At 42.2% G+C, this 26,529-nt stretch overlaps 1 protein-coding gene across 1 annotated transcript; it reads left to right on the forward strand.

Annotated features, from left to right (window-relative positions):
* Positions 1–682: 682 nt before the first annotated feature.
* radil2b (Ras association and DIL domains 2b) lies at positions 683–24,728 on the forward strand. The gene is made up of 18 exons (XM_055057543.1): positions 683–973; positions 2,991–3,196; positions 4,243–4,417; positions 7,314–7,546; positions 8,665–9,107; positions 12,778–13,074; positions 13,171–13,593; positions 14,940–14,977; positions 15,063–15,280; positions 15,364–15,476; positions 19,669–19,918; positions 20,230–20,402; positions 21,078–21,222; positions 21,296–21,477; positions 21,886–22,180; positions 22,266–22,465; positions 23,591–23,730; positions 23,839–24,728. Exons 1-18 carry the CDS (start codon positions 846–848, stop codon positions 23,930–23,932), a joined length of 3,753 nt encoding a protein of 1,250 aa, XP_054913518.1. The 5' UTR covers positions 683–845; the 3' UTR covers positions 23,933–24,728.
* The last annotated feature ends 1,801 nt before the right edge of the window (positions 24,729–26,529 follow it).

Raw genomic sequence — 26,529 nt, forward strand, 5'->3', positions numbered from 1 at the left:
GAAAGGGATTTTAGATTAACAACAACAACAACAACAAACATATTTTACTTATTAGACAAAAGATTTAAACAAAAGTGAGTTTTCCTGTTATTAATAGCTGAAAACCTTCCTCCTCCATCTTTGTTTAAGAAGATCAATGTCTGGGCTTTGACTGTAAATGCTTTTCTTTGATCGTTTTTAGGTTTCACTACTACTAGGTAATTGTGACATATTTCTCAGTCTTAAGACACACCTGAGTTTATGATGTGCTTTTATGTATATCAATTCAGATTAGATTTTTTATGATAACCGTTTACTGTAAACCAAGCGACTTTTGTCCGTATGCTGAAAAATCGCGGGTCGCTTATGTTGTTATGTAGCTTAATGAAATTATTACTTTTTAAAAATTGTTTACATCAATTCGCTCTGACACGTTCACGTTGACTCATATGCATGAAATGAATGTCGACGAATAATTTTTTGCAGCGTGCAGGCTGCCCCTCTCTGATGCCGCCCTGGGCCCCTGCCCATGAGAGCTGTCGGGGCGCAAGAACACAGCAACATGAGAAGCAGGCTGACCAATGGGATGTTTTACTTTGAAAGATGGTGTCGTCGTTCCCTCGGTACTGACCAGCCCCAACAGCTGGCTGAGGGCGGGGCAAACATCTGCAGATCCGCAGCAGCAGCAGCTGGATGGCTCTGCGCCGCGGCTCTCCTGGAGGGAACATCCCCCGAATGAAGCGCGGCGTCCCGCGTCGCAGAGCCACATCTGCAGGGGGTTTCAGCTGAGGAGGAATCACCCAGACCAAAAAAAAAAAAAAAAAAAAAGAGAGAGAGAAAGGAATAGAAGAATCTTCCGCACGGGAATGAATGAGATGAGAGATTCTGCCGAGGAGTTGCGCTCCGTCCCTCCGAGACCCACTGCGAGTTTCTCCAAAGCCCCCGCAAAGAGACGGTTCGTGAGGCTGGGACGGAAGAGCAGCGATGGCTCTCGGTGAGTACATGACCCACTCGGAGCGCTCTGCGCGGGCAGCTGTCCCTGCCAGAGCAGCTGGAGAGAGTTAGGGAAGATGCAAACTTCTCCTCTTTTTTTTTTTCCTTCGGGCTCCTAAAAGAATCAAAGTCGGTGTGTTACCTTCGATTAAATCGATGCAACGTTGCAATAATAGAGCCTCTTCGTGCTTATTCGTTACTTTGCAACAACTAAACACAGAGAAAGAGACTATGAAAGCTGGAGCCCAGCGTGGAGACATGAAAGAATTTGCTGACATAACTTGGATTATGCACAAAATCGTTCCTATAGCTTGTAGACGTTATTTCTGAACATGCATTGGTTCATTAATGGGATTCAGTTTCACCTTGTTCCTTATCTTGGCTTGACAATGTCTGCCCACTTTGCTCTCCAGCAGTCAGATTGTGAGCCTCTCGTTCACGACCTCCTCACAGGCAAGTCTGACAGATTTACCTTCTGAGCTTTAACTTTTCTCTCATAAATTCATTCTTTTGTTGGGCTGAACGTCTGCCTGGACTCGCTTTGGTTGCCACAAACTGCATCTCTGAACATCTTCCGCTTTCAGACCACTAGTCCTCGTCCGTGTAAGTCGGATGCACCGATCCACGTTTTTCACTTCCGAAACTGATGCAGATATCAGAGGATATCTGCATCGGATATCGGATGTAGATATCCTCTATCTGATGCATATCGGACTTAAAACTTTTACGTTTCTTTTACAATGTTTACATTGTGGTAAAAGACTTATGTTTCTTTCAAAGAAACTGAACAAAAATAATAGGTTGACTACCTTAGAAGCGTTTGGTTTTTTGTTATTTTAAATATCAGTGTTGTCCTGTGTTTTTGTGCCAAAAACCCAAAAGTGGAAGTTTGTTTTTCATCAAAACATAAAACTTTAAGACATTTGAAGGTATTTTCTTTCTTTCTTTTTTCTTTTTTTTTTTTTTAGATGCGAACACTTTTAAAGGATGCGAACACCTTTAAAGCTGAAACTGATCAAAAGATGCATCAGCAAAGAATTAGTCTTAAGGTGTGCGCTATTCATTTCTGTACATCATAATAACCTGGCATTCAGAAGTCAAATGTTTATGATTAAGGCCTTCCACGGTCAGAAGCAATTGCAATTGAAATTTGTTGTATTTGTAAATTTAAATTTTGAACAAGTGCATCTCGCTCAGATCTGACTTTTGACCAGAAAGATGTTTGACGTATAAAAGGGGACGTAATATGCAAAATTTACATTCTGCGCATTTTTGTACTTCTATTTGAGTTTCTTCCGCTTCTAAAAACAGGCCAAGGACCTAAAAACCACCAAACTGCTTATTTTCTTGGGGGGCAATAAGTTAATGTTATTTTTGTGTTTGGAAAAATGAGGCGTTTCAAAAACCTGCAGGTCATTGAGTCACAATCGATGGACCCCTGCAAAGGCCAACCCGTCGCCTAGCAACCCAAGTGGAGCCATCCAGCACATTTGGTCAGTTTGTTGTTACAACTGTGTGCAATGGCCGACAGCAGCTTATCTGGATTTGAAGTGACAAGAGGCCCTAAAACATCTCATTGTGCAAAAATGGCCAAAGTCTCACTATGTAAGAAAAACAAGTGCATGTTTTGTTTAGCCCATAGCTATCCTAGCCTCTACCTGCCAGGTAGTTCACCTTTACAGCTTACACTCACAGCAAGCCATCACTCACTAAAGTGTCTAACCAGAGGCTTTCCAGGGGGAGAATCAGAATTAGAAGCTGTGAAATCCCAGTCTGGGGGGACTGTGGGGAACCTGCAGAGAACCTTTGAACTATAAGAAGCTTAGAGACTTGGTGAGGTCCGAACAACACCTCATTGTTTCAGTTGAGCTGAGGGCAGACATGCTGAAGGAGACCAGGTCTGGGTAGAGAAACGTACGAGACATTTTATCACAGTTCTTCTCTTAATGTTGCTTTTTTTTTGTTTTGTTTGTTTGCTTTTGCTGAAGTTGTTGAACTCTTGCCGCTCCTTCCTCCAGGTCGGGAGTCTCCACCGGCAGTTGTTCCTCCACCTGCGTGTCGGCAGAGGGCGTGGCCGTCAGGGAGCCGAACAAGAGTCGCATCCGTCGCCAAACCAACCGACTCTCCGGCGTCTTCCACCGCAGCCCGGTGCCGACCTCGGGCTCCATGGCGCTGGCGGCGGGACTCCGGTCGTCACGGTCCGTCCAAGTCAGGAAGGGCAGCAGTAGGTCACTTTGGTTTAATTTTCTCCCTGAGACTCTGATGCCGATATTTCCACTGTGGAAGATATTCATGATGTGCTTTGATCTTATTGGACAAAGAGAGGAATATATAGTGTATTTAGCCACCTTTACCCCAATACCCTTAAATTACGAGCTATCTAAACGTTTTGTCTCGTGAGCCAAAAATCAAAAGTAGTCGCAAGCCAAATAATAATACTAACAATGACAATAATCATGAAAATTTCAGATTTTTTCTTTTGTTTTGCAGAAAATTGGTGTTGTTCATTGTAGATACAAAACTTAAAGAAGTATGTGATGTTTGGTTTATTTTATTTGACAAACGTTTTCCAGTTCCGCTGGGCTCAATCGTATGATTTTATTGTCAGTGTTAGAAGAGGATTCGGGACGCTTTCTTTCAAAATGTTACCTATAGTTAGCCAAGTTTAATGAATTACACAGCAAGGGAGAATAACCAAAACGTTTAAACATCTTTCATTTGAATTTAATGCGGCAGCAATAAACCACAGTTCTTATCATGATAAGAAATGTATCACGATAAATGATAAACGATGCGATAAATGCCCACCCTAAATGTGTTAGAGTGGCCCAGTCAAAACACGGACGTAAATCTAATAGAGGATATGGGGAAGACTTAAACATTGATATTCAAGTCGCCTTTCGGCCTGACTTAGTTTGAACTATTTCACAAAGCGTAGTGGTGGAAACAGATACGCAGGGATTAAACACAATCGCTTTGGTAACATCCAAAAAAAAAAATGTGAAAAGAGAACCGAGTTCAGAACATCTCAATCTTCTACTTCACCCAAACAAAACCATCCATCTAAACTTTGTAAAACTGGAGTACTTTACATGTCTTACATCAGCTCCTTTTTCTACACGCTCTGGTTTTGTTGCATATCCACCGCATACAAGCAAAAGTGACCTCAGCGCTGGTAAATAACCAAGCAGCCTCTTTTTTTTTTCTTTTAAGCCACATCTCAGACCCAGTGACAAATGTCCTTTTTCCCATGTGGTCTTCCATCCACAGTGTTCTCCGCGGAAGTCCTGCCGGAGGACGACCCGTCCGAGCTGTCCAATCACATCACGGCCCCGGGGATCCTCAAGATCTTCGGGAACGAGATCTGTGAAGGGGCTCACTACAAGAGCGTCCTGGCCACCACACACTCCAGCGCCGGGGAGCTTGTCAAGGAGGCCCTGGATCGGTGAGAACCCGGGTCGCCATATGCGGGAGGGTGGGCCTGTGTTTCTCCTCAGGGTGAGTTACGCTCCCCTCCGCGTGAAGCCCAAACGCACTCAGAAAAATAAACTGCTGTAAGAACATAAAAGTGAGAGCAGGAATTTCTCCTCAGTCTTATGATCTGTGCTCAGCAGTAAGCCGTTCTGTTGGTCTAATTGTGGGCAAACATCACCTGCTACTGGTCTGGTTGAACACAGATGTAATAGTTTTGGGTTTCTCATTATGCTTTAGATTTTTTTGTTTTTTTTCCGTTGTGACGTTTTGTTTGTCTAATTCAGTTTGTTTTAATTAGTTTTTAGAGCGTCTTTACTGGTTTTTCATTAGTTGTTATTAGTTAAATGTTTAGGTTTAGCTTTGTTTTTGTCAGATGTTGTAGAAGAAGTTCCAGTTTTTTCATATTTTGATCATTTTTAGGTGCAGAACTATAACAGGTCAAAGTAATGTATTTCAATTACGTATACATTGATTGGGTAATAAATACTCGACAGAAGATGCCATTTATAAAATGTCTCCAATTATTGTTGAGCAACCAATTAACTCTGGTGTTTTGTCCAAACTGGTGCCATTTTATATCATTATCAATCAACTATTTTTACCTTCAGTTGTTATAAAAGTACTGCATATATCCAACATAATTTAAAAGAAATTTGACTTGACGCCTTAAAATTGGGCCACCGTTTCTTTAAGAAGCTCCTGCTCTTTATGAAACTCCGCCTTCAGGAAGTTGATACAACAATGCTGTTTACAAACGGGTTTTTTTTACGGAGCATGTCACAGAGTGGTGTTTGCCAATCGCAGGAGACCAAGCGTTTGGGCACAGCCCAATAGCAAATAGATCATTTATAGTTGCCACAGGGGATTCAAGGATTCCTTAAACATCACATAAAATGATCAGTGCAGAAAGTGGTTCTGGTGTGAAAATGGAAGATCTCATTTTAATTTTACTAAACAGCTGAATAGCTGAAACTTGGACACAGTTGGCTGTTCTAACAAAGACAAATCAGGCTAACGTTTAGCAGGGACTTCTATATACAATATATAGGTTTTTTTCATTAATTCAGTTTGTATGCTTCAACTTGGAAAATTACAAGGTCAAATGCATCATTAAAAGGTTAAGATGAAAACTAAATTTGCATCCATGCGTATTTACGAAATGAAAATGAGTAAACTTGGCAAAAAAAACAACTTACACCGATGTATTTAAGAAGGAGCTTAAATTTAGCTTAAACAATACGGGGAAAAAATGTAAAAAAGAAAGAAAACAGAGTCTCATAATTTCAAGGCTGCTTAAAGGTCAGCTTGTTCTAGTGAATTAAAGCTAAGGTCCGTCTAACCAGATTCCTCTGTTTATAATAATTGAAGGACACAGCAGGCAGTGTGTGTGTGTGTGTGTGTGTGTGTGGGTGTGTGTGTGTGTGTGTGTGTGTGTGTGTGTGTGTGTGTGTGTGTGTGTGTGTGTGTGTGCGCGCGCTCAAAGAAGTGGAGTTCTGAACGGCCCAGTCCAAACCACAGACTTGTGTGAAACACAGCCAGCGATGGCCCAGACTCTGAGGCCGCCTCTGTCTGTCATTCTTAGGTTTCATTCAGAAGCACAACAGGATGATTAATGGCGGCCGGATTCAGTCTCTAAAGGCGAGACGGATGAGCGACTCCGTACCAAAGAGAAAGGCTGGTGCTGTGGCAGCAACATTTAGGACTTTTTTAAAAAAATGCTAGACTAACGCTCACATGTTTCATCTCTGGTTTGATATGACTGGTTGATGATACTTCTTATACAGTGTGTCAGTGTGGTTCCAGTTGTGTGTGTGTGTGTGTGTGGGGGGGGAATACAGAAAAAGCTCATAAAAGCTGCTCTTTGATTTGATCTGTGTAACATTTAACAGCTGGCGTTTCGGCTGCTCTCTCTTTCCCTCGGTGGAGCGATAGGAAAGTTCAGCAGCCGCTGTTTCACTGGAAATGTTGCTGCAAAAACAAAAATAAAAATGCTTTTATTATTAGGATAAATACAGATTTGCAAGCGGTGCACAAAAATAAGCAGTGGTCATAAAAAAAAAAAAAAACAAAACAACTGATAAAATCACAGTCCAACAACAGGTATCAGGAGATGAAACACAAAAACACAATCATTTAAAAAATACCCTGATTTGTACTTTTCTGATGCTGGTGATACTGGTATGTAGTAACAAAAGCTCAGCAGTGCACTCCAAAGGAGAGAAAAATAAAGATAGGAGGCAGACATATTTTCATCGTTTTGTAGTCCAAGTGTAAGAATTTCTAAATGCTTGAAACAAGATGGTGGTGTTCTTTAGCGAAGTCCAAAAGGACACAGTAGGTTGAATAGATCTGCCCTTACGAATCAGGCACATTGTCACCGATACCCGATCTAAAATGTTTTCTTGCAGATATTAATATCGGATTTTCACCACTGACTTCAAGGAAAACTCACATATTATATCGACTTATTACACATACAGTAATGTGTTTCCAGCTTTTATCATTAATTTGATAAATATGTCTTGCAGATAATGAAAAAAAACCCAAATTCAGTGTCTCAGAAAGTTTGAATATTGTAAAAATAAAAAGAAAAAAAGTTGAGTGGAAGGAAAAAGTGTGGTTGGAAACGACGATAGATTAGTAAATCATGAAAACGAAAATGAGTGGTAATGTTTTGTGACTCTTATTTCCTTTATCAGAGTATTCAAAAAATGTTGAGCTGGACAAGATTATGAAAGTGACAAAGAAAATAAAAACCGCACTTCAGATTTATTCAGGCTCTCTGATCAAATCCTGTGAAGATATTTTTCATTCCTGCGTCTTGTGAGGAGGAGCGTGGCGATTTCAACCGCGTCCGTCTGATGCAGGTACGGCCTGAGGAAGGAGGAGTCCGAGTCCTACGTCCTCTGCGACACCATCGGCTCCATCGACAGCCACCGGTGGAGGACGGAGGGGTTCAGGGTCGTGGGCGACCACGAGAAACCTCTCCTCCTGCAGTCACTATGGAAACCCAGGGAGGGCCTGGCGAGACGTTTCGAAATCCAGCGGAAAAGTTCGATAGAGGAGATGACGTCGAAGGAGAGGGACACCGTCACTGCTGGTAATAACTCCGGGCCCTTTGGGGGCTTCACAGCATCCTGACTCCGCCAGGCGACAGGAACGAAGCTCTGCCGGCTCCGAAGTCGGTTCTCACAGGGAAACATTTGGGTTTCCCTGAGAAAACCAACCAAAGGCTCGCAGTCTTGTTTTCTTTCTTTTGAATTTCAGACTCAGGGCTGGATTTGATTCTTTCATGACAATAAATTTTTAGTAACAACCTAATGGGTTTAGCAGGCGCACGCCGATTTAATGGACGTGTTCGGGTTTTTTTCCCTCTAGCGTCACACCCTCTCTGTGTAATTCTTTATCGTTAGAAACAACCCAAAAAAACACACAAAACAAATAAAAACATTGCAAAAACACTGGATCCACAGATAAGCATGGATCGTGTGGCATGACTGAAAAACACCAGGATGTTTCCAGATGGTACCGTAAAGATGCTGGGTTGATTTACTGATGTTTTTGTGTCAGTCACTTCTAGCGGAGGCTCCTGAGTCCAGTTTACACAGCTGTGTTCACATCTAAGTGTGCGTCCGGTTTTATGTTTTGCTTTTAGGAACGGCACACGCGTGTGGTACGGCACTCCATCAGTGTCGGCGTGTGGATTGGTTAGGGTTAGGGTTGTGGTTCCCTGAGCTTTTCTTTTTGTTTTGCATTTTCTGTCATTTCCATGAGCGCTGCCTCTGTTTCCACTGAGGTCTGCTTCCTGAGTGGGGCTTCTTCTTGTTGACTCTGGCAGCAACACGCCTCACCTTGCCTCAGGAAAATACGGGCGTTGCTCTGTCACCGCATTCCATCGACCTTTCGCCTCCACGGCCTCGTGATGCGGTGCAGTTCGCCCGTGGTTTTCAATCAGGCAATCAAGTTTATTTATACAGCACATTACAGTCATAAAAACACGCACAACAAAACAAAAAATCAGTCACCGACTGAGAAAATAGAAAATTTCCTTTGAGTGTCATTTGTTAGAGTCATGGGTACAATTCAAATATGTTGGTCAATATTCCGTTAGTTATGTTCTTTAATCCTTAAAATGTTCTCCAGGTGACAGACTTTGTAACTGTCTTTATGTGGCTCCAAAGGTTCAGGTTCAGAATGATTTCCTTCCGCCCACATTAGGTATCAACGCCCAGGCCCGGAAGCTGCAGAAGAGTCGCTCCAGGGTCACCTCCACCCTTGTGGAGAAGACTCTGGGTCGCAATCAGAAACTCTGGAGGAGCAAAAGCGAGATGGATCTCCTGGACGGCGGGGACGAAAGCGGCGGGGAACTCGACGCGCGAGCCAAGGGTCTTCGCGAGAGCCTCGGCCGCTCTTCGCTCCACAGCCAGGACTCCCTGGAAAACGGCTCCCGACTGATTGGCATTCGCAGCGCGGAGGGGGACGGAGGGACAGCGTGTAAGACAGAGAACCTCTGTCCACCGAGGCCGAGGGGCGAGCGAGAGGGAGAGGAGTCGGAGAGGGAGGAGACGGAGAGCAGCGACGATAACACCACACAGTACTCCATTCACCCTCCACACGACTGTCCGTACCTGCTGCTGCTGCAGGGCTGCAGCCTCACGCAGGTACGTGGCCAATCACAGCTCAGCAACGCGGGAGAGGAATGGTGTGTGGCCGTCACCCCGAGGCAGTTACCTGAAACCAACAAAATAATAAAAATATTGAGGAAAACATTGTCATTAACTGAAATAAATACAAACGGTAATTATTCGAGAAAAACTATAACCAACTGAAAGTACATCATGTGTCAATAAAAGTAAAATACACTAAAATTAGTAGAAAGTTTTTGGGTTCATGAATCTATTTATTAGCTTTTCAGAAAGATGTGAAATTGATATTTTTGCCCCCCACTCAAGTAGTTTCCATCAGCTGTCTGCAAATTATGGTGCTTCGTACTATTTACATACAAACATTTATGCGAGTCTGTAAAATGACGACAGCAAAAGTTGGGAGAAAACACTGGAGTCTTTCGGTTGTTCAACTAAAACGAAATATATTTTCAGAAAACCACATCTGTGGCTGAATCTTCACTAACCAATCTACGCATACGTAATCACAATGCTTTACTTTGACCCTTTTTGACTTTTGCACCTCAGAAATATGAAAAAAAAACAACTACAACTCGCAAAAATGACGAGCTACTTAACACTCTAAAAACATTAAAACTGACTGAATTAAACTGAACTGTAATGGAAAACCTAAAACTATTATAACCCTGCGTCACACTCATGGGGGATGTGGGTGTTTTAACAATCCTGACGTTTTATGGAGTTTTGCTGCAAGACCTCATTTCTGTCTTTGTGCCACCAGACGCTCAGTGCAGTGAAAACTGATGTGAGTGCATTTATTTGTGTAAACAAAACAATATCTTGCGGTGTGGAGCGTTTACTCAGTTGCTAAATACGCGTCGGACTCCCCTTTGACTTTTCAGCTCGTCGTGTACGGAACAGCAAAAGAACCAAAAAGGCGACAAATTTCACGTGTCTGTCACATGCAAAGGAAGTTGTTAACACACAAGCAACTGTGTTCACAAATGAAAGTGTATGTAAATAAACCGAACTGCCAGTCAGTCACTGATCTTTTCATCCAATAAGACTGTTCCTTGGATGAAACAGAACCAATCACGACTGATGTCAAAATATTCCAGGAAGTGGCAGGAATGACCAAACAAGCCACTTAAGAGAAACGCAACAGAACATGATACACTTGAATTTTGTAGCTTAATGACATTAAGCAGACAAATATGCTTACTTTGTGAAACTTGTGTAAAGATCTCTACATTCATAGAGCTATTATGTGATGTTCCTGTCAACTCGCATCCCTCACACTTTTGAAAGACTATGATTATTTACACAGGAAATGGAGACTGGAGGTGGTGCAGCACTAGGAATCTTACTGCTTGAAACTAATGTTCTGAATTACAAAGCTATGGCATATTAAAAATTGGCAAGGCAATTTCTACTTCAACGTCTTTTAATATTTCTACTCTATGAACTGCTTCACTTTCCTATCAGACATTCACTGTAAGAAGAAACACCTTCATAGGTGTTGATTATCTTTATCAACTTTTATCAATGAGGGACAAAATTACCAAAGCACCTAGAGGCCACAACAAATTTTTGAATAAAACTTGTAAAAAGTATATATATATATATATATATATATATATATATATATATAATATATATATATATATATATATATATATATATATTTTTTTTTTATTATTTTATTTTATCTGCTCAATAATAAACAAACTTCTCAGGCTTTTCAGGTTGTTTCCCCTTGGTTCCACAAGGTGAAGATTGTCCCATGGATCAAGATTCAGACTTCGAGTCCAAGACTAAATCTTGAGTCTTGTGCCACTAAATTTCTGACTTTCTGAATTTATTTAAAGAAAAATACATGTAAATATATGTGAAATATATTTTTGTCTTGCAAATACCAAATTTGGTAGGAATTATTAATGAGAATATAACGCATTTAAAGAGTGTAAATTCAAACTAGTGACATTATTGCGAAATAAATGTGCACAGTAGTAGTTAAATAAGTGTTTGGGTCTAGTTTTTTTTTTTTATTGAAATAATGAAACAAAAGACCGTAAGAGAGTCCATAAAATCCATTAATGACGATAATTTAAATCTAGCTCAGCATTACAAAATTACAAAAAGATGTAGTTCACAATCTGGCCACCGGAAGGCAGCAAAGTGCTTCCAATATGACCTTTTAAATAAAAACGGTAAAGAGCGAATTAAATTTAAGTCCTAATTTCTGCTACTATCTAAAGTTAAGCTGACTTGTTTAACACTTTTCCCCTCAATGAAACAGACGTAAAGGACGTCTTTGTCATTTTGTGTTTTCCGACTTTTTGTCATTTGACAAAGCCAGCCAGGCAAACTGGAGCTGTCATTTTCACAAAGCAAAACCAGTCACTGCTTGTCAGTGTTTTTAAGTGGAAGTCTGACTCCAGGAAAGCAACTTTTGTGAACCTTGCTCAATACAGAAGCACTTATATCCATTTATTAGAGAATCACGAGACAAATTATGCTGGTTGAGTGAAGCGACAGTGACAGAGGCAACAGCTGTGCAGAGGTCAGCTAAAGAATTGAGAGTCAGAACCAGGATCAGGAAACAGAAAGAGACGATGCTGACACTGCTTCCTGTCTGGTTACCCGGGCTTCTCTAACTGTGGATAAGCACAGCTCCACACAAAACTACACACAAAGACCGACACGCATGGCATTCACACGCACACTCATGTATTAACTAGAATAAGGACATTTTAATTTTGCGTCAGTTTCCCAGAAAGCCCGGTGCAGTAAGCTACTCCTGAGGAGCGTGATTATGCAGTTGGTTTGCCAGTTTCAGCTCGGCTGGTTTAATGTGAAAGGATCACGAGGAGTGACACAATTATCTCATTATCACTTTATTTAAGGACACATTCTATGTTAAAAGCAGTTTAACCTATTCAAGGTTGAAACACGTTTTCCAGTTTAGCCATTCGCTTAGTTATAAGTCAGTGCTAATCCACGTCAGACTTTCTACATCATGCTCTTCTTTGCAAATGAATTTTTTTTTATTCGGTTACATCATATCTGACATAAGCATAAACTTTGATAAGGTCACTCCAAAATATGTTTTTTCTACCATTTATAAATGGACTTGCTGATGTCCTTTGAATCATTGTCCCAATGCAGAATCCAGTTTGTGACCCGGAGTCACAAATTGATAGCTGGATGTTACGCTTCGGGATTTTCTGGAGTCACAAGCTGCCTGAGTCCTGAAGCAGCAAAGCAGCCCAAGACCATAGCACAGCTCCATGGTTGACTTGTGAACTCCAACCTTAACTAAGGCCAGTGAGACCTGCAGAGAGTTAGACGTTCTGGGTCAGGGATGCCCAAAGTCGGTCCTCGAGGGCCGGCGTCCTGCATGTTTTACTTCTCTCCCTGGTTGTGACAAACACGTTTGAGGCTGTATTACCTCCCCCAAAAGGCCATAAATGTCCAGTTGAGGTGCAACTAGACATTTGCACCTCAACTGTGCAAAAACCAAACTATAGGAACCAAAAGTTTGGTTCCTATTGCTGGAAGCACTAAGCAAACACGTACAAGAGCCCCATGTTCAGAAGTGGTAATTCAGAGATGCTGAACACAAGTTTCACAAAGTAAGCATATTTGCCTGCTTGTTTATACCAATAAACAACTTCTGTAACTGACCGTTCATCTCTCCTCTCAGGACTTTATCATCTACTTGCTAGCCGCACCACACATTGTTATCGGCCGATGCGATGATTGCGAAGACAGGCCAAGTGTTGACGTCTTCCTCTTTGCTGATGACATCCTTCCGAGCCACTGCTCCCTCCACCGCCACGGCGCTGGTAGCCCCATCACGCTCTCGCCTTGCAAAGACGCCGCCGTCTCGAGGAACGGTGAAGTCGTGAAATCTGACGTACGGCTGAGCTCCGGTGACGTCATCGGACTGGGAAAGCATTACCTGTTTCTTTTCAGGGATCCCCTAGCTTCAATGAACAAGGTGAGATGAAGGTGAATGAATTCGGTAGTTTGCTGCAGAACTAAAAGAAGAACAACTCAGGAGACGTCATACTTCTTTTCTGTTTCTCAACTACAGGAAGCAAGCGATGCCTCTCTTCAACCGATGTCGTCATCTGCTGCTCCATGGATAACGTGTCTCTGCCCTCCTGCGGTGACAACCATCCAGAGTACAGCAATGGTCCACTGCATCAACTGCATCCCAAACTGCACGGACTTCCAAGGTTCCTCCTGCAAGCGGTCTCCCAACAAAGGCCCTCCCTTTCTAACGTCACCCAGAGGCCACATCCTGACTTTGAGCTATAGGGTTGAGGATGAAGAGCGCGTCGTCAAAGAGATCTTTGCTATGAACAGCAGCAGCAGCAGCAGCACTGACAGAGCCCCACTGACTGTCTCCTTTCAGCTGAGTCTGTGTCTCCAGTACGCAACAGCTTACCTTCACACTTCAGACCTACGGCGGCTCCTGCTGCTGAGCGCGAGTGAAGTCCAGAGAGCCACGTGGGTGAGTTTGTGGTTAAAGAGGTCGGAAACCGAGTGAGACGCGTTAAATTTCAGAGCGTGTTTGGGTTGGCTGTTACTACCATATAAACTTTGTGAAGCTGATTGTTTTTTTTATGTGCATTGGTTTCCCCCAACATTTTCACACAGACTACGGCTACAGTGCCTGCATTCTCGTTTGGCAACGTTATGTGGATCTTTCCCAAGAGGCGGATTGTAGAAAAAAACAACAAAAAGCTCCGTCTGGTTTTAAACAATCTCGTCGTCATCAAATGCGCCGTGTCTCGGCGATGTGATCGATGCAAACGCAGCAGAAAAACTGCAGTTGCAGCACTGTAGCTTGTTTCTCAGTCATTATCGTCTCACTGTGAATCATTCGGCCGACTCTTGAGTTCCTACTTGCTGGATTAGTCTTGGCCGAAATCCTTGAGGACGTGTCCCACAGAGGGCAGGTCACATGAGGTTGCATCATGTCACATGATGCACGTCTGGGTGAGCAGCTGAATATAGGTATTGCAGATTTGATGCATATTGGTGCATAGGGATACATTTGGGGTACTTTTTCCTCTTTATTTTGCCTTTTTTGTAATTTAACATTTTTCCTTTCAGCTTTTTTCTCATTTTGATTCTTCTCCAAATCATTCTGACTTTTTTGTCACTTTAACTTTTTTTATCATCTCAATTGGTTTCTCATCATTTTGACTTTTTAAAAAATCATCTATGAATTCTTGTCACGTCAATGTTTCAATGTTTTTTTCTTGTCATTTGAACTTTTTCTGGTCATTTTGACCCTTTTTCTCGTAATTTTGACTTTTCTCTTTTGACTTTTGCACAACATTTTGACTTTTTTCTTGTCATTTTGACTTTTAGTCATTTAAAAAATTTTTGTTGTGATTTAATTTTTTTTTTTCTTCCACCAGATGCGATGGTCAAAGCCAAGCACTTTGACCACCACCCGTTTTTGCTGTGCCCACCTCATGACTTCAGGGAAACTACAAGCAGGATTTGTTATGGCTTTTCTTTCAACACCGACTTTTTCTTTCTTGTCACTTTTCTGTAGATTCATGGGGAAACACAAATAAAACCTGTTCTGTCAGTGTACTGTGAATCTCTGCTGTTCCTCTGACTGATGTTCTGCTTGTTAAGCCTTTCAATTTTGGGGACAGCCATGTCTCAGGAACTTTGCAGTTGTGCTGTTCTTCTCTGGATTGGCAGAGAAGCTCAAGGCATTAGAATAACTATTTTAAAGTTATTTCATCGGTTACTGGTTCCAGTGGAGGAAATAAATCTGACTAAAATGTACCATGACATAAAAATGCTCACTGCAGATTATCTCTTTGCCTCATGCAGGATTGCACCACGAAGCTAGCGGCGGTTTATCCTGAAGAGTAAGCTTCACCTTTTTATCTCCAGTATCTTGTCTTCCCGTCGTTTAATCAAAGACACTTCAGATGTTTTGTTTTTGTCTTGCAGTGAGGGTTCAAGCCCGGAAGAACACAAAGTACGCAGCCTATGTGATGTAATTTCGGGTCTGCGCCCCCTGGTGGTGTGGATGGCCAACACCCTGGAGCTGCTGCAGTTCATTCAACATCAGCTGCCTCTTATTCTGGAGTGGAGAAACTGTAAGGAGAAGGAGCAGAGGGAGGACAGAGACTGGGACGACGCTGAAGGCAAAGAAGTGGAGAACTTAGGTCGGTGGCACTGCTGACGCAGTCAGCGAATGTTTGGTATGTTAAACTCAAATATGGAAATCCTCATCACCGTGCTTTTTCAGCGATGTTGGAGATTCGCCTGTCCTGCATTCGTTCAGCCAGCGAGGAGACGACGGCCGTCCTGGAGGAAGTCATCTTGCTGGCCTTTCAGCAGTGCGTCTACTACATAACCAAGGTAACAGCCGACTCCACCATCATTTCTTAATTCAGTGCTACTGCAGATTCTGGTAGCGCCGTACTGTTTTATCACTCATTTTTAAAAATGTGTTTGCAGAGACATTAATATAATCAGACGTGTAGAGAATAAAGGCTTTTGGTGAGTCACTTTTACAGCCTTTTAACGTCCTGGGTGACTGTACTGTAAAGCTACACTGGGTGCATTGTGGCAGAGCAGATAGGAAGCACACCAAAAGCCTGTGTGTGTTAGGTGCTTGTGTATGTTGGAGAATAGATGCCATTCATACTGCGTGAACTATTTCACAGCTTAAGCTGACTCACTGAAAAAAAGAATTGCAAAGCTCAAATGAAAAGATTGGGTGGAAATTACATGAGGTAATCTGGTATAGAGTTTTTACTGGTATAGAGTTTTTTTTTAATCTAGTAAAAAAAAACAAAATTTTGAAATCTACAGTTCAGGCAGGAGGACACCTATCAGTCACACACTCCATACATCTGTAAGATGAGAAAGCCTTAAAAATATGCACTTTGCAGAAGGTTATATGGTCAGATGACGAAAAAAGCAGCATGCTAAATACTACAAGCCAGCCTTAATCCTAATCTGAACCGATGGGAATGCAACCCTGCCATTTTAACAAGAATTGAAGTAACAATTTGTGCTGTTTCCCACCAAACCTTCTGGCACTGACCCAGAAATTGTTGGTACCAAACTGAGACGAGACGCCTGCGAGACAGCCCGCCGTTTAGCCTCAGAACTACTTGCTTTTGTGGTTGTAGGAAATAATAAATTAAGCTTCCTAAATCAGAAATTGTGGTCAACCCTCACTTGCTGGGTGAGATGAAGCCATCGCCTATAAACACACTCCTGCTGGTGGTAAAAAGCCAGAGACATAAAGACGGCCAGGTTAGCCGTTTTTCCCAGGTTTAGCGCCTCCTAGGCTAAACTAGGTGAAAGGTAAGCCTCCATAGTGGGACTTCAGTTTCTTGTACAGCTCATGGATAATATTTATAAACACAAACTGCCAGTTTATCTTCATAGAAAAGATTACGCGAAGGCAACAGTTCAGAAAATGACTGAAACCTGCCGTACTACCCACTAGCCAAAAGTATGAGATGGCGCCGCTGTTCTGAAGAAGCCAGCTAGCCTCGGTGCTAATCTGAACCGACTGGACGTCAACCCTGCCGTTTTCAAAGAGGATGGTGTGTTTGGGGTTGCAAGTGTTGATCACAGCTTTTAAGCTTTTGAAATTAATGTTGTTTTCCACCAAATTTTCTTTCAATGTCCAGAAAAATGCCTAATCGAACCAAGATGGGACGTCTGTGAGACAAACTGCGGTTTAGGCTCAGCACCACATGCTTTTATGATTATGGGAAATAATAAATGTGCCCAATAAATCAGGAACTGTGGCCAGCCCTCACCTACTGGATGAAAGGAAGCTATCTGCTATAAAAACAATCCTGCCGGTGTAAAAAGCCAGACATTTATCAAAAGGCAGCCAGGATAGCCGTTTTCCCAGGCTCAGAGCTTGCTAAGCTAAGCTAGGTGAAAGGTGTGCCCGATTGGAGGGATTTCAGTTTCCTGTACTGATCATGGACAATATTTCTCGACCAGGCAAACTGTCAGTTTGCCTTTAGAGAAAAGAGCATGTGAAGCCAACGGGATCCAGTTCTGCCCTTTTACACTGCAGCAGTACCACGCCCATGGAAGTGTGCCCAGGAAAGTTTCAGACAAGTTTCCAGTGGAGCTGCGTAGGCGTGGGTGAAAATGCCGTCCAAAAATTACTATTGAAGAGACTGGCCTATTTAAGTTCAAACAATGACCTTCACAAATGCTCGTTCGCTCGTCCCCCGTGGCAAATCGGAGTCCGATCGGTTGGGGCCCGCCGTAAATTACGCCGATTCCAAGGTCCTGGTCGCACCAGACTCGGCATTTGAAGAGCCCTGGGTGATGAGACTGAAGCCAAATCAAAGACAGCATTAGCGGTTTGCCATAATGTCAGCAGCAGCCGAGTCAAGGTCTCACATGTCGTGCCAGCTGGAACTCAGATCTGTGCCTGATGCATCGGGTCCCATGTAATGTCGGGAAGACGGTGAGAATGCTACGTCTTCGGAGAGAAAGCTATAGGAATTCCTCGACAAACACGGTCCTGAAAGTTTGACTCAGCACATATTTGCTGAGAGCAGCGGCTGTGGTTATCTAACTACCTGCTCTTACATCCATACTGTACGCACCACTGTTTTCTCTCAGGAAGTCAGCTTGATGAACCAAATGGTTTCCAGATGTGCTTTTGTCAGTCCAACCATCAATAATCTAAATGTAAGGCTAGAAAAAAAAGCACATTAAAAAAATTCCATTACAGGGATTTACAAGTATTCACTTGCATTAAACTTTTGACTTTGTTGAGTTAGAACCATAGAAACATTAATACATTTTAATTGGGATTTTTTTACAAGTACCTAATGACTGACATGGCTTTCAACATTTTTAAAAGGGCAGTATCATGTTAAATTGACTTTTTTTTCAGCTTTACGTCATGCTATTATCTTATTCTGTCATCAAAAACATACCTGAAGTGTTGCTTTGACTTTTTTATGCATGTTTGACAAATCCTTTAATCTCCCCTGGCAACCATTCAGCTGTTAAAAACACTCGGGTGGACCGGGTGTTTTTCGCAGTGCCCTGAGAAGAGGATGGTGTGTTTGGGGTTGCAAACACACCATCCTGAGGATGTGCTCAGGGGATCTGTGCTCTAGGGAGCACAGATCAGGGCTCCCTGAGACTCCTCCCTCTGCTCCTTCAGACTAGCCAGCAGCAATTGGCAGACACCCAGTGAAACTGTGCATCTGCTAAGCTCATCATACAAGCTACTTCTCAGTGCGACACTCATAAAAACATTGTTAAAAGGTTAGTAGAAGAGAACTAGCAGGTCTCAGAAACGGCAGGAATGTGTTAGAGACAATTTCAACTTCAGAACCAAGTTTCCTTTAAGTCATGTCAAAACGGGATGTTTTGAGTGATTTTATTTTAACACATTCAACTAAATAAATTATTTTCTGTGGTATAACTGTATCTGATTTTACTTCTGTCAGTTTCACAAATTTTCATTTTGATACCTCTTCAGGAAAGTCACAAAAAATGTTGGCGTTTGACAAAAAGAGCAAAGAACAAATGTTTTAAAAAAAAAATAAAACAAAGTTTGACAGTGTTTGGAATCTGTTCCTCTGATATATTTTGTGGTTATTTCCTCAATACAAGGAAAATTGCATTGGCGTGCATCACTAAAGGCGCCACTGGTGAGCAAATATTTCGGCTGAAGAGACGTTTTGATCACTAAAAAGACACTCCAAGCAGACCTGTGGACAGACTGTGTTTATTTGTCCGTCACAGTGAATGCAGACAATGCTTTGAGTTGTCTTTTTATATTTGCCTTCAAACTAATGCGTGCATGTGGTCATCTGCAAAACCAGTGCTGCTGAAAATATAAATCCCCTCTGGCTTGTCTGCATTGAGCGACATTTTCCAAGCCACTGTGTCTTTCCGAGGTTGTTTATTGAAATGCTCTGTCGTTTCCATTGTGTTTCACGCGGCCTGGCCCGGTTAATGCTGAGCTCAGCCTCGCCGCGGGAACCTCGCAGGAACTGTAAATGGAGCTGCTCGCACTGGATTCCTTCAGTGCTCTTCACTCAGCAGCCCTCTTTGGAGCACAATGCCAAGTAGCCCACATTCAAAGCAACGTTCAACTATTCAGGAATGTGGATCTACGGCTGGCACTAACCTCAGATACTTTGTGGGCATAGGAGTGAGATCTTAGGGAAAGGGGGGATGTCTGCGTACAATTAGGCCGAACAAAGCTGCGGTTGTTCAGCCTCACTCTGTGGAACAGGAAAGACTTTTGGAGGAAAAGGTGAAAATCTTAGAAATCCCTTTTTTTCTTTATGTCTGGGACTGCGGCTTGCTCTAAAGTAAACATGTATTAGCTATGTTTTAGTGTCATACTTTGCCATGCTTAAGTTATGCATGGGTGGTCTGAAATTTGACCGGGAGGGCTACATGTTTTAGTTTCTCCCATCAATCGTACCATGTACCATGCAATGTTAACTTTTCCGGCCTCTAATTGAGCCACAGGAATTGTCAACAGTCTCCAGAGCTACATGGATAAGTGGGTCAATTTTCTTTTCTGTCCAACCAGTTCCTATACACAGTCCTTCCGAGTCTCCTGGACTGCAATCCTTTCAGGGAGAGTGCCGGAGACTGTGGCCGGGGCCTGGGTGGCGGCGGGATGCACGTCCCCTGGGAGATCAGTCAGGTGGTGGAGGTTCTGAACGAGAGCTGGAGGCTGCTTTTAGACTATCAGGTCCACCCAGAGGTTTCCGCTCAGCTCATTGGCTACCTCTTCTACTTCATAAATGCATCGCTTTTCAACTCACTCATGGAGAGAGGTATCTGCAAAAAGACGCACACTGATTTCTGACATCAACACATAAAACATCAAGAGACACGAACCCAGCATTAACACACAGAAAACACCAACATCAGGAGATGGAATACGCCAACATTAACGCATAGAAAACACCAGTTTCAACACATAGAAAACAAGTAGAAAATACCAGTATAAATGCACAGAAAACAGAACTGTGTCTTAAAGTACATCTGTATGGTCCTTACTGGTTGGTTTCATGACTGATTAATTTAGGTTTTTTTTGGGTTAACCAAAATGTCTCTGACCAGTTTTCTCTTCATGTGCACCCAGGCTCAGAACCAGGCTTCTACCAGTGGTCCAGAGGAGTGCGAATGCGGGCCAATCTTGACCTGGTTCTGGACTGGGCCCACGCGGCTGGACTTGGAGAACTGGCCTTGGAGCACACACACACTCTCTCGTCAGCTATCAACCTGCTGGCGACACCAAGAAAGAATTTACTGCAGGTACAAACAAACAATAAATTATCCCCACACACAAGATTTGTGAAGCAAGGTTCTGTTAAAAGGGATTAGGTTACCTCTTATAGATTAGGCTCTTAATTTACTTTAACTGTCCTAAAACAACAACCGATTGTTATTGGCACCAAAGTTGTTTTACGTACCAAAAACGATGAGCTCTTGATCAAATTTTCGCAGGGAAAGTTTTAGCTCTAGTTTCGTTTGAAGCAGATGTTCTTTTTCTCCAGCTGAAAGAAAAATATAAGCTAGGTCATAGGTTTAGTGTCTTCTTGATCTTTTAATCCAGTCAAGCCATGGTTTTACATTAAATGGCCACTGCCTTCCTTGTCTTTTACTGCTATAACGATTGAAACAAAGAAAGCAGAGAAAGCTTCTCCTTTTGCAACGTAGTTCAGGCAGCAGTCCAATGGGACCTTGAAGGTTTCCAGACACTGATACCTCGCCAGTATTGTAACTAATTTCCATGCCTTTCCATGACGTCACCCACTTGGGTTCGGCATGTTGGATCCCGTTATCTTTGCCTTATTAGTAAAATAAGCAGCTGTGTTTTATGCTGAAGTCCGATCGTCCATTATGTCTTGAGAATGAAACGGTCTCAACTAAGGCAGTCCCTTGGAAGTGTAGAAACATTTTTGTCCTTGTCGTGTCATTCACGTGCAGACGCCGTGGGTGTCCTTGCGCTCCGACTACCCCGCCCTGAGTCCGGCCCAGCTGCACCACCTGCTGAGCCTGTACAGCCCGGCCTCACCCTGCGCCCAAACGTGGGCTCCCTCTGTACAGGATCGAGCGGCAGCCCACAGGACAGGTGAAAAGTCCTCTATGGAATAATCCGGGTGGTTCTTAAATATTGTCCTTAAATGCAGTTTATCTTTACTAAGCTGATATCCTGGAGAGTTTTGACACCCACCATCCACTGGAGCTTCCAGATGAAGGTTACCAGCTCCAGCTCAGACGCCCAGTTGGAGACCCGGCTCTGTGGACACAGCTGCAAAAGCTCAAGGAGTTTATCGGCCTGCTGTCTGATTCCCGGATGAACGATGCCAACGCCAAGAAGCACCAGGTGGCAAAATATTGATTTTCACCAGTAGTCTGGCTGTTGATCATGTGACTCGTGATATAAAAAAAAGTGTTTCCATTGAAGATGTGTGAAAAAATCTATTTTCAAACAGCTGAAAAAACACTACATCTTTGCTAAAATAAAAAAAAAAACATCATTTGTGAAAAACTTTTTTTTAATCAAATTTAAAAAAAAACATATTCCACTTAAATACGGACTTTTAAAACTGATTGATCCAGATGTCAAAACAACAAAAAAATGCCAACAAGTTACTCCAATACAAAAAAAAAAAAAACAACGAAAAAAAACAAACAATTTCTCAAGTTATTTTAGAGGAATTTGTGATCTCCAGTGTTTCCTGCCGAGCTGAAACTTTACTGTATTATTATACTAAACCAAGCTGTTCGGTAGGTTGGTGCCGCTCAGACGGACACTGCTCAAGTGGTCAACGACATCCTCCAAAATGTCGGCTTAGAAGCCTGTGATTCATCACCGGATGACCTGATTCTACCTCCATCACCATCGGGTCTTAACTGGGATGAGCTCAGCGCCGGCGTTGCACGTATTGTAGCTGAAAAACTAACAACTCTGGAGCTGACAGAACCCAGTGAGGTGCAGCGGTCTGCTCCGGACCCCCCCGGCCTCCTCATCCGACCTAAAACAGGAACCTTGATGAATCCTAACAGCCAAACAGTGGAATGCGAAGGTCCTGTAACACTTTCATAATTTTTTTTTAATTCATGCTCTGTTTTAATACACAGAAATGAACATGCTCTCAAACTTCTCCGCAGGTGGCTTAGTGTCTGAGTGCCTGGCCGCGCTGAATGCGGACCATTTACAATCGGACCGCAGCACCGGGAAAAGACTTGTGGAGCTAAAAGAGGAGGAAGAAGAGGCCGGGGAAGAGGAAGTGGAGGGCAACGATGAGGTTTTCAGTTTGGAGCTGGAGCGAGGCGAAACGGGACTCGGCCTCGCTCTGGTGGATACGAGGGTCAGTAAAGTTAAAAAACAAAAACAAAGCTGTATTATACATGTCCGTGGAGCATTTAAACCTCGGTTTTACTTTTTTTTTCTTAACAAAAAAATGTTCCACCTTCTATCAAAAAAGCAAAACTTTTCAGTTTCCATTTAATAACAGATAAAACTAAAATTTCGTGGGAATATTTTGTTTGCACGATAAGTCATTATAAATCACGGCAGCAATGGATGTAAACAGTGACATGAAATATGTTCATAACTGAGGTATCAGAGGCGACGTCTACGTCTTTTTCAGGCGTTGGAGCAACAAACCCCTTACACCTGGGATTATGGATTCAACAAATGACAACCTTTTTTAACAGCCTTTTATGAACAATGTGACGCTGTGAGAGCACCGGTGGAGCCAGCTGCACATTGTTGAAAACAAAAAAACAGATCATCATCATCCTCTGATCACTTCCTGTCATCTTCTTTGCAGTTTCTGCCAGTAGTAGTAACATCCGGCTGTTTCTCACGTGACTTGTGTGATGCGAAAGTTTTTCCACTGCAGTTTTGTAAAAAAAAAAAAGATAAAATTTTTTATTTTGATACATTTGAAAAACCACTTATGCTAGCAAAAATATATGTATTTTATTGAAATACAAGAGTTTTTTGATGGTATATGAAAAATATATTGAGTTTTTGCGATGCATTTTTTTGTATCTTGAAAAGCAGGAATGTTTTGATAATACAATGAAATATATCAAAAACTTGTACCAAAAAATATATTTCAATGTATCTGAAAAACCACTTCAACCTAGCAAAAAGATACACATTATCGAAAAAGGTGAGTTTTTCCAAAATTGGCGCGTTTCCGCTAAGCAAATCTGTGTTTGTAATTTCAAGTTGCACAATTTTTTGGTTGATGGAAATGTAGCTATCGTGGGATTTAAATGTAAATATTTTCTGTCTAGTGGTAGAGACAAAAAAAAAAAAACTGCGCTGAAATACAGCTAAAAAGCTACATTTTTAGAAAAAAAAATGCCTGCAAACTGTGTTGCTGCTAAAACATTTGACAGTCAGGTTAAAAAATAAAAAAAAACTTCAAGTGTGAAATCCTGGTTGTGCCTGACTCCCTGCTATCATGTTCCATGATCAGAACACGTCCATGAAGGTGAAGGGCGTCTTTATCCGCGCAGTCGTGCCAGACTCTCCCGCCGCCAAGTGTGAGAAGCTGGAGCCCGGAGACAGGATCCTGGCTGTCAACGGAGTCAGTCTGCTCGGATTGGATTACGAGAGGTTCGGAACATTACCCAGTTTAACAAAAACACTCCATATTTCATGCTACAATCTGGACGACCGGCTTTTATTTACAGTACATGCTCTCTGCCTCTTTGCCTCTGTTAGCGGAAAGGAGCTGATCCAGTCATCAGGCGCCAGACTGAGGTTGCTGGTGGCAAGATCGCACTTCATGGCTGCAGCCTTACAGAATGAATGCTGACTCTGCAGTTACTGAGGGACTACTGAACCACAATCTGCTCTGCACGAGACTGCCAGAGCCTGTTGAACACGATGGACTATGAAGATGAACTGTGGTTTCAGATGCTCATAAGCAGCTTATGAGTTAGAAAAATTACTGTAATAATTTTTGTTGTCTTTGAGTGATACTGGATTTTGTTTCAAGTAGCGGAGAATTTGCTTCGAAAGTTTGAAAATTTGTTCAGACTGACTCCAGGCAAGAACACAGCACCCTTTTACAGATGTCTGAAAAGCCTTAAAGGGGCAGTGTTATGGATCTGCTAGGCACATAGTGCCATTTTACAGAACAATCAGGTGACTATGTTACCTTCAGTTGTTATAAAAATGCAATAAATATCAAATATGAAGAAAAAGAATTTTGACTTTGTAATTTAACGCCTTGAAATTAGGCTTCTGTCTCTTTAAAAATGTCTTCTTTCTGCCTTCAGAAAGTCTTAACAACCTTGCTCTTCTATTAATTTTTTTTTTTTTACCAGGATTGCACTTAGAAGTACCTCCTATAATGAGCTCATCAGATACTCAGTGGTTGCTAATTGCTGCTGGCTAGTCTGAAGAAGCAGGGCGGAGGAGTTGTAGGGGAGGGCTGCTCTGTGAGCCAGAAACTGCAGCTCCATTGAACCTTTAGCAGAGCATCACTAATCAAAGGTTTCTGGAAATTGGTTGACTGAAATATATAAAGCACGAATCAAAACTCCAAAACAGTGAAGAGAAACCGAACTTTTAAGAAAACCATTTTTTTCTAATGTAAATTTTTCTCTCCTCCTATGAATAAGTCAAATCAAATCTGGATTCCCCCTCCCCCCCCCCCACACACACACATTTCTCAGTGTGAGATTATACAATCAAAGATCATCTTCATCTGGAACAATCAACAGATCTCTTGCAGGTCAATTGGACTGCCAAAGACAAAGAAGTGGTGCAGTTTCCTCACCTTTGGACCTCCGTCGCTAGTGTGTATGTTTCCTTGCACACTAGTCAACAATATCCTGTTGACAGCATGATGTCCTTTATTTAACAATTCCCCTTCACCCACTTATCTGCAAAGGGGCGGCTCTTCCTCTGGTCTTTTGCTCCATCTAGTGGCTGTGTCCAAGAATGGCCACACAACTTTTCATTTGAAACTCTCAATCGGTTATTCAGACAGCTGCAATCCACATATTTCATATGACTTTTGATTTGTTAGAAATAAACAAACCTCAGAAGTGGTGAAGATCTCAAAAGAGCAAGAAGATGATAAGTTTTTGTTCACTCTGCTCCAGTTTCCTGTAACTTACCACAAGGAACTTTGAGATTGACCGAATTGATCTCATTTAGTGTCTTTACATCCAAACTAAAATCATTCAGTGACATGTATCTGTTCTTGATAGCTTGTTATTTTCTTTTTACCGTGTAACTTTTTGTGTTGTACTTGTTGCTGCCTCTTGACCAGGTTTTTAATCTCAATGGGATTTTAATTCTTGTAAATTAAAATGTTTAATAAAAATTTTTAAAAGTATGTCCAAGAGAGAGTAATGCGTCTTTTCCCAGTTGAGAACAATGGCTTCAGACGTCAGTGAGAGCTAACTCTCACTCCTCACGCTGGAGCGAAGAGCTCCAGTGAATGCCAAAGGTCATGACTCGAAGATGTCAACAGAATCACATCATCTTCATGAAGTAATGACGAGACTCAGGTTTTCACTACACCTAGCCCACCTTCTCAGGGTGTTACTGTACCTGTTAATAAACACAGCAAGCTAGGTCAAAGAAATTTGGTAAGGTTGCAGAGACACCTGCAACCTAGTGGCATCTGAATTTAGCAGTTGTAGGATTTTTCTTTTGTCTCTGGCAAATGACTGTCCAGTGCTGGATGGTTGTATTTACCCAGAATGCTCTATTCTTTAGTCAGCTTCCTATTTTTAGAGTGGTCTGTTTGCATTCAAACAGAGACTTAGATTTGCAGGCACACCAGAGTTTAATGTTTGGTCCACGTCAGAGTTCAATTGCACATTCACAATTCCCCAAATGAATCTGACTTTCTAGACGAACGAACTAGTTTGATTAAAGCGGACAGAGCAGGGAAGGTGTTCTGGTCATTTGTTAGCGATCGTCTTCAAGTTGCTGGTGCAATGAACTGCCATCCGTATCACGACAACCAAATTGCGAGGAATCGTGACCCAATCGATAAAGAACCTCACTACCCCCAACTCTCACAACACATCTTACATTGTCCTCTGAACACACATTTGGGTCTCATGACGTTATCATTGTCTTCATTGTCCCTGTTTTTCTTCAAGCATATTTTTCTTCTGGTCTTGTGATACCTGCCTCTCCATAGGACTTTGGAATTAATAACTTTTATGGTTTGATGAGACCATAAAATGGACTCTCAGTCTATTGGAATCCATACATTGGTCAGTCCCATGTGAGACATTCACTAGGGATGTGAGAGGCCTGGTGCTGTCAATTTTAATGCACCCTAGAAATAAACTGCCAATAGGAAGAGAATTGGTATTAAAAATTAAGAATAAAATGTCCATCAGAAGTGAACTAAGTTGTGAGTATACTTATCCTTCTCTGAAC

Source organism: Poeciliopsis prolifica, unplaced genomic scaffold (genome assembly GCF_027474105.1).
Source record: "Poeciliopsis prolifica strain line A6 unplaced genomic scaffold, Auburn_PproV2 SCAFFOLD048, whole genome shotgun sequence".
NCBI classification, from domain to species: domain Eukaryota; kingdom Metazoa; phylum Chordata; class Actinopteri; order Cyprinodontiformes; family Poeciliidae; genus Poeciliopsis; species Poeciliopsis prolifica.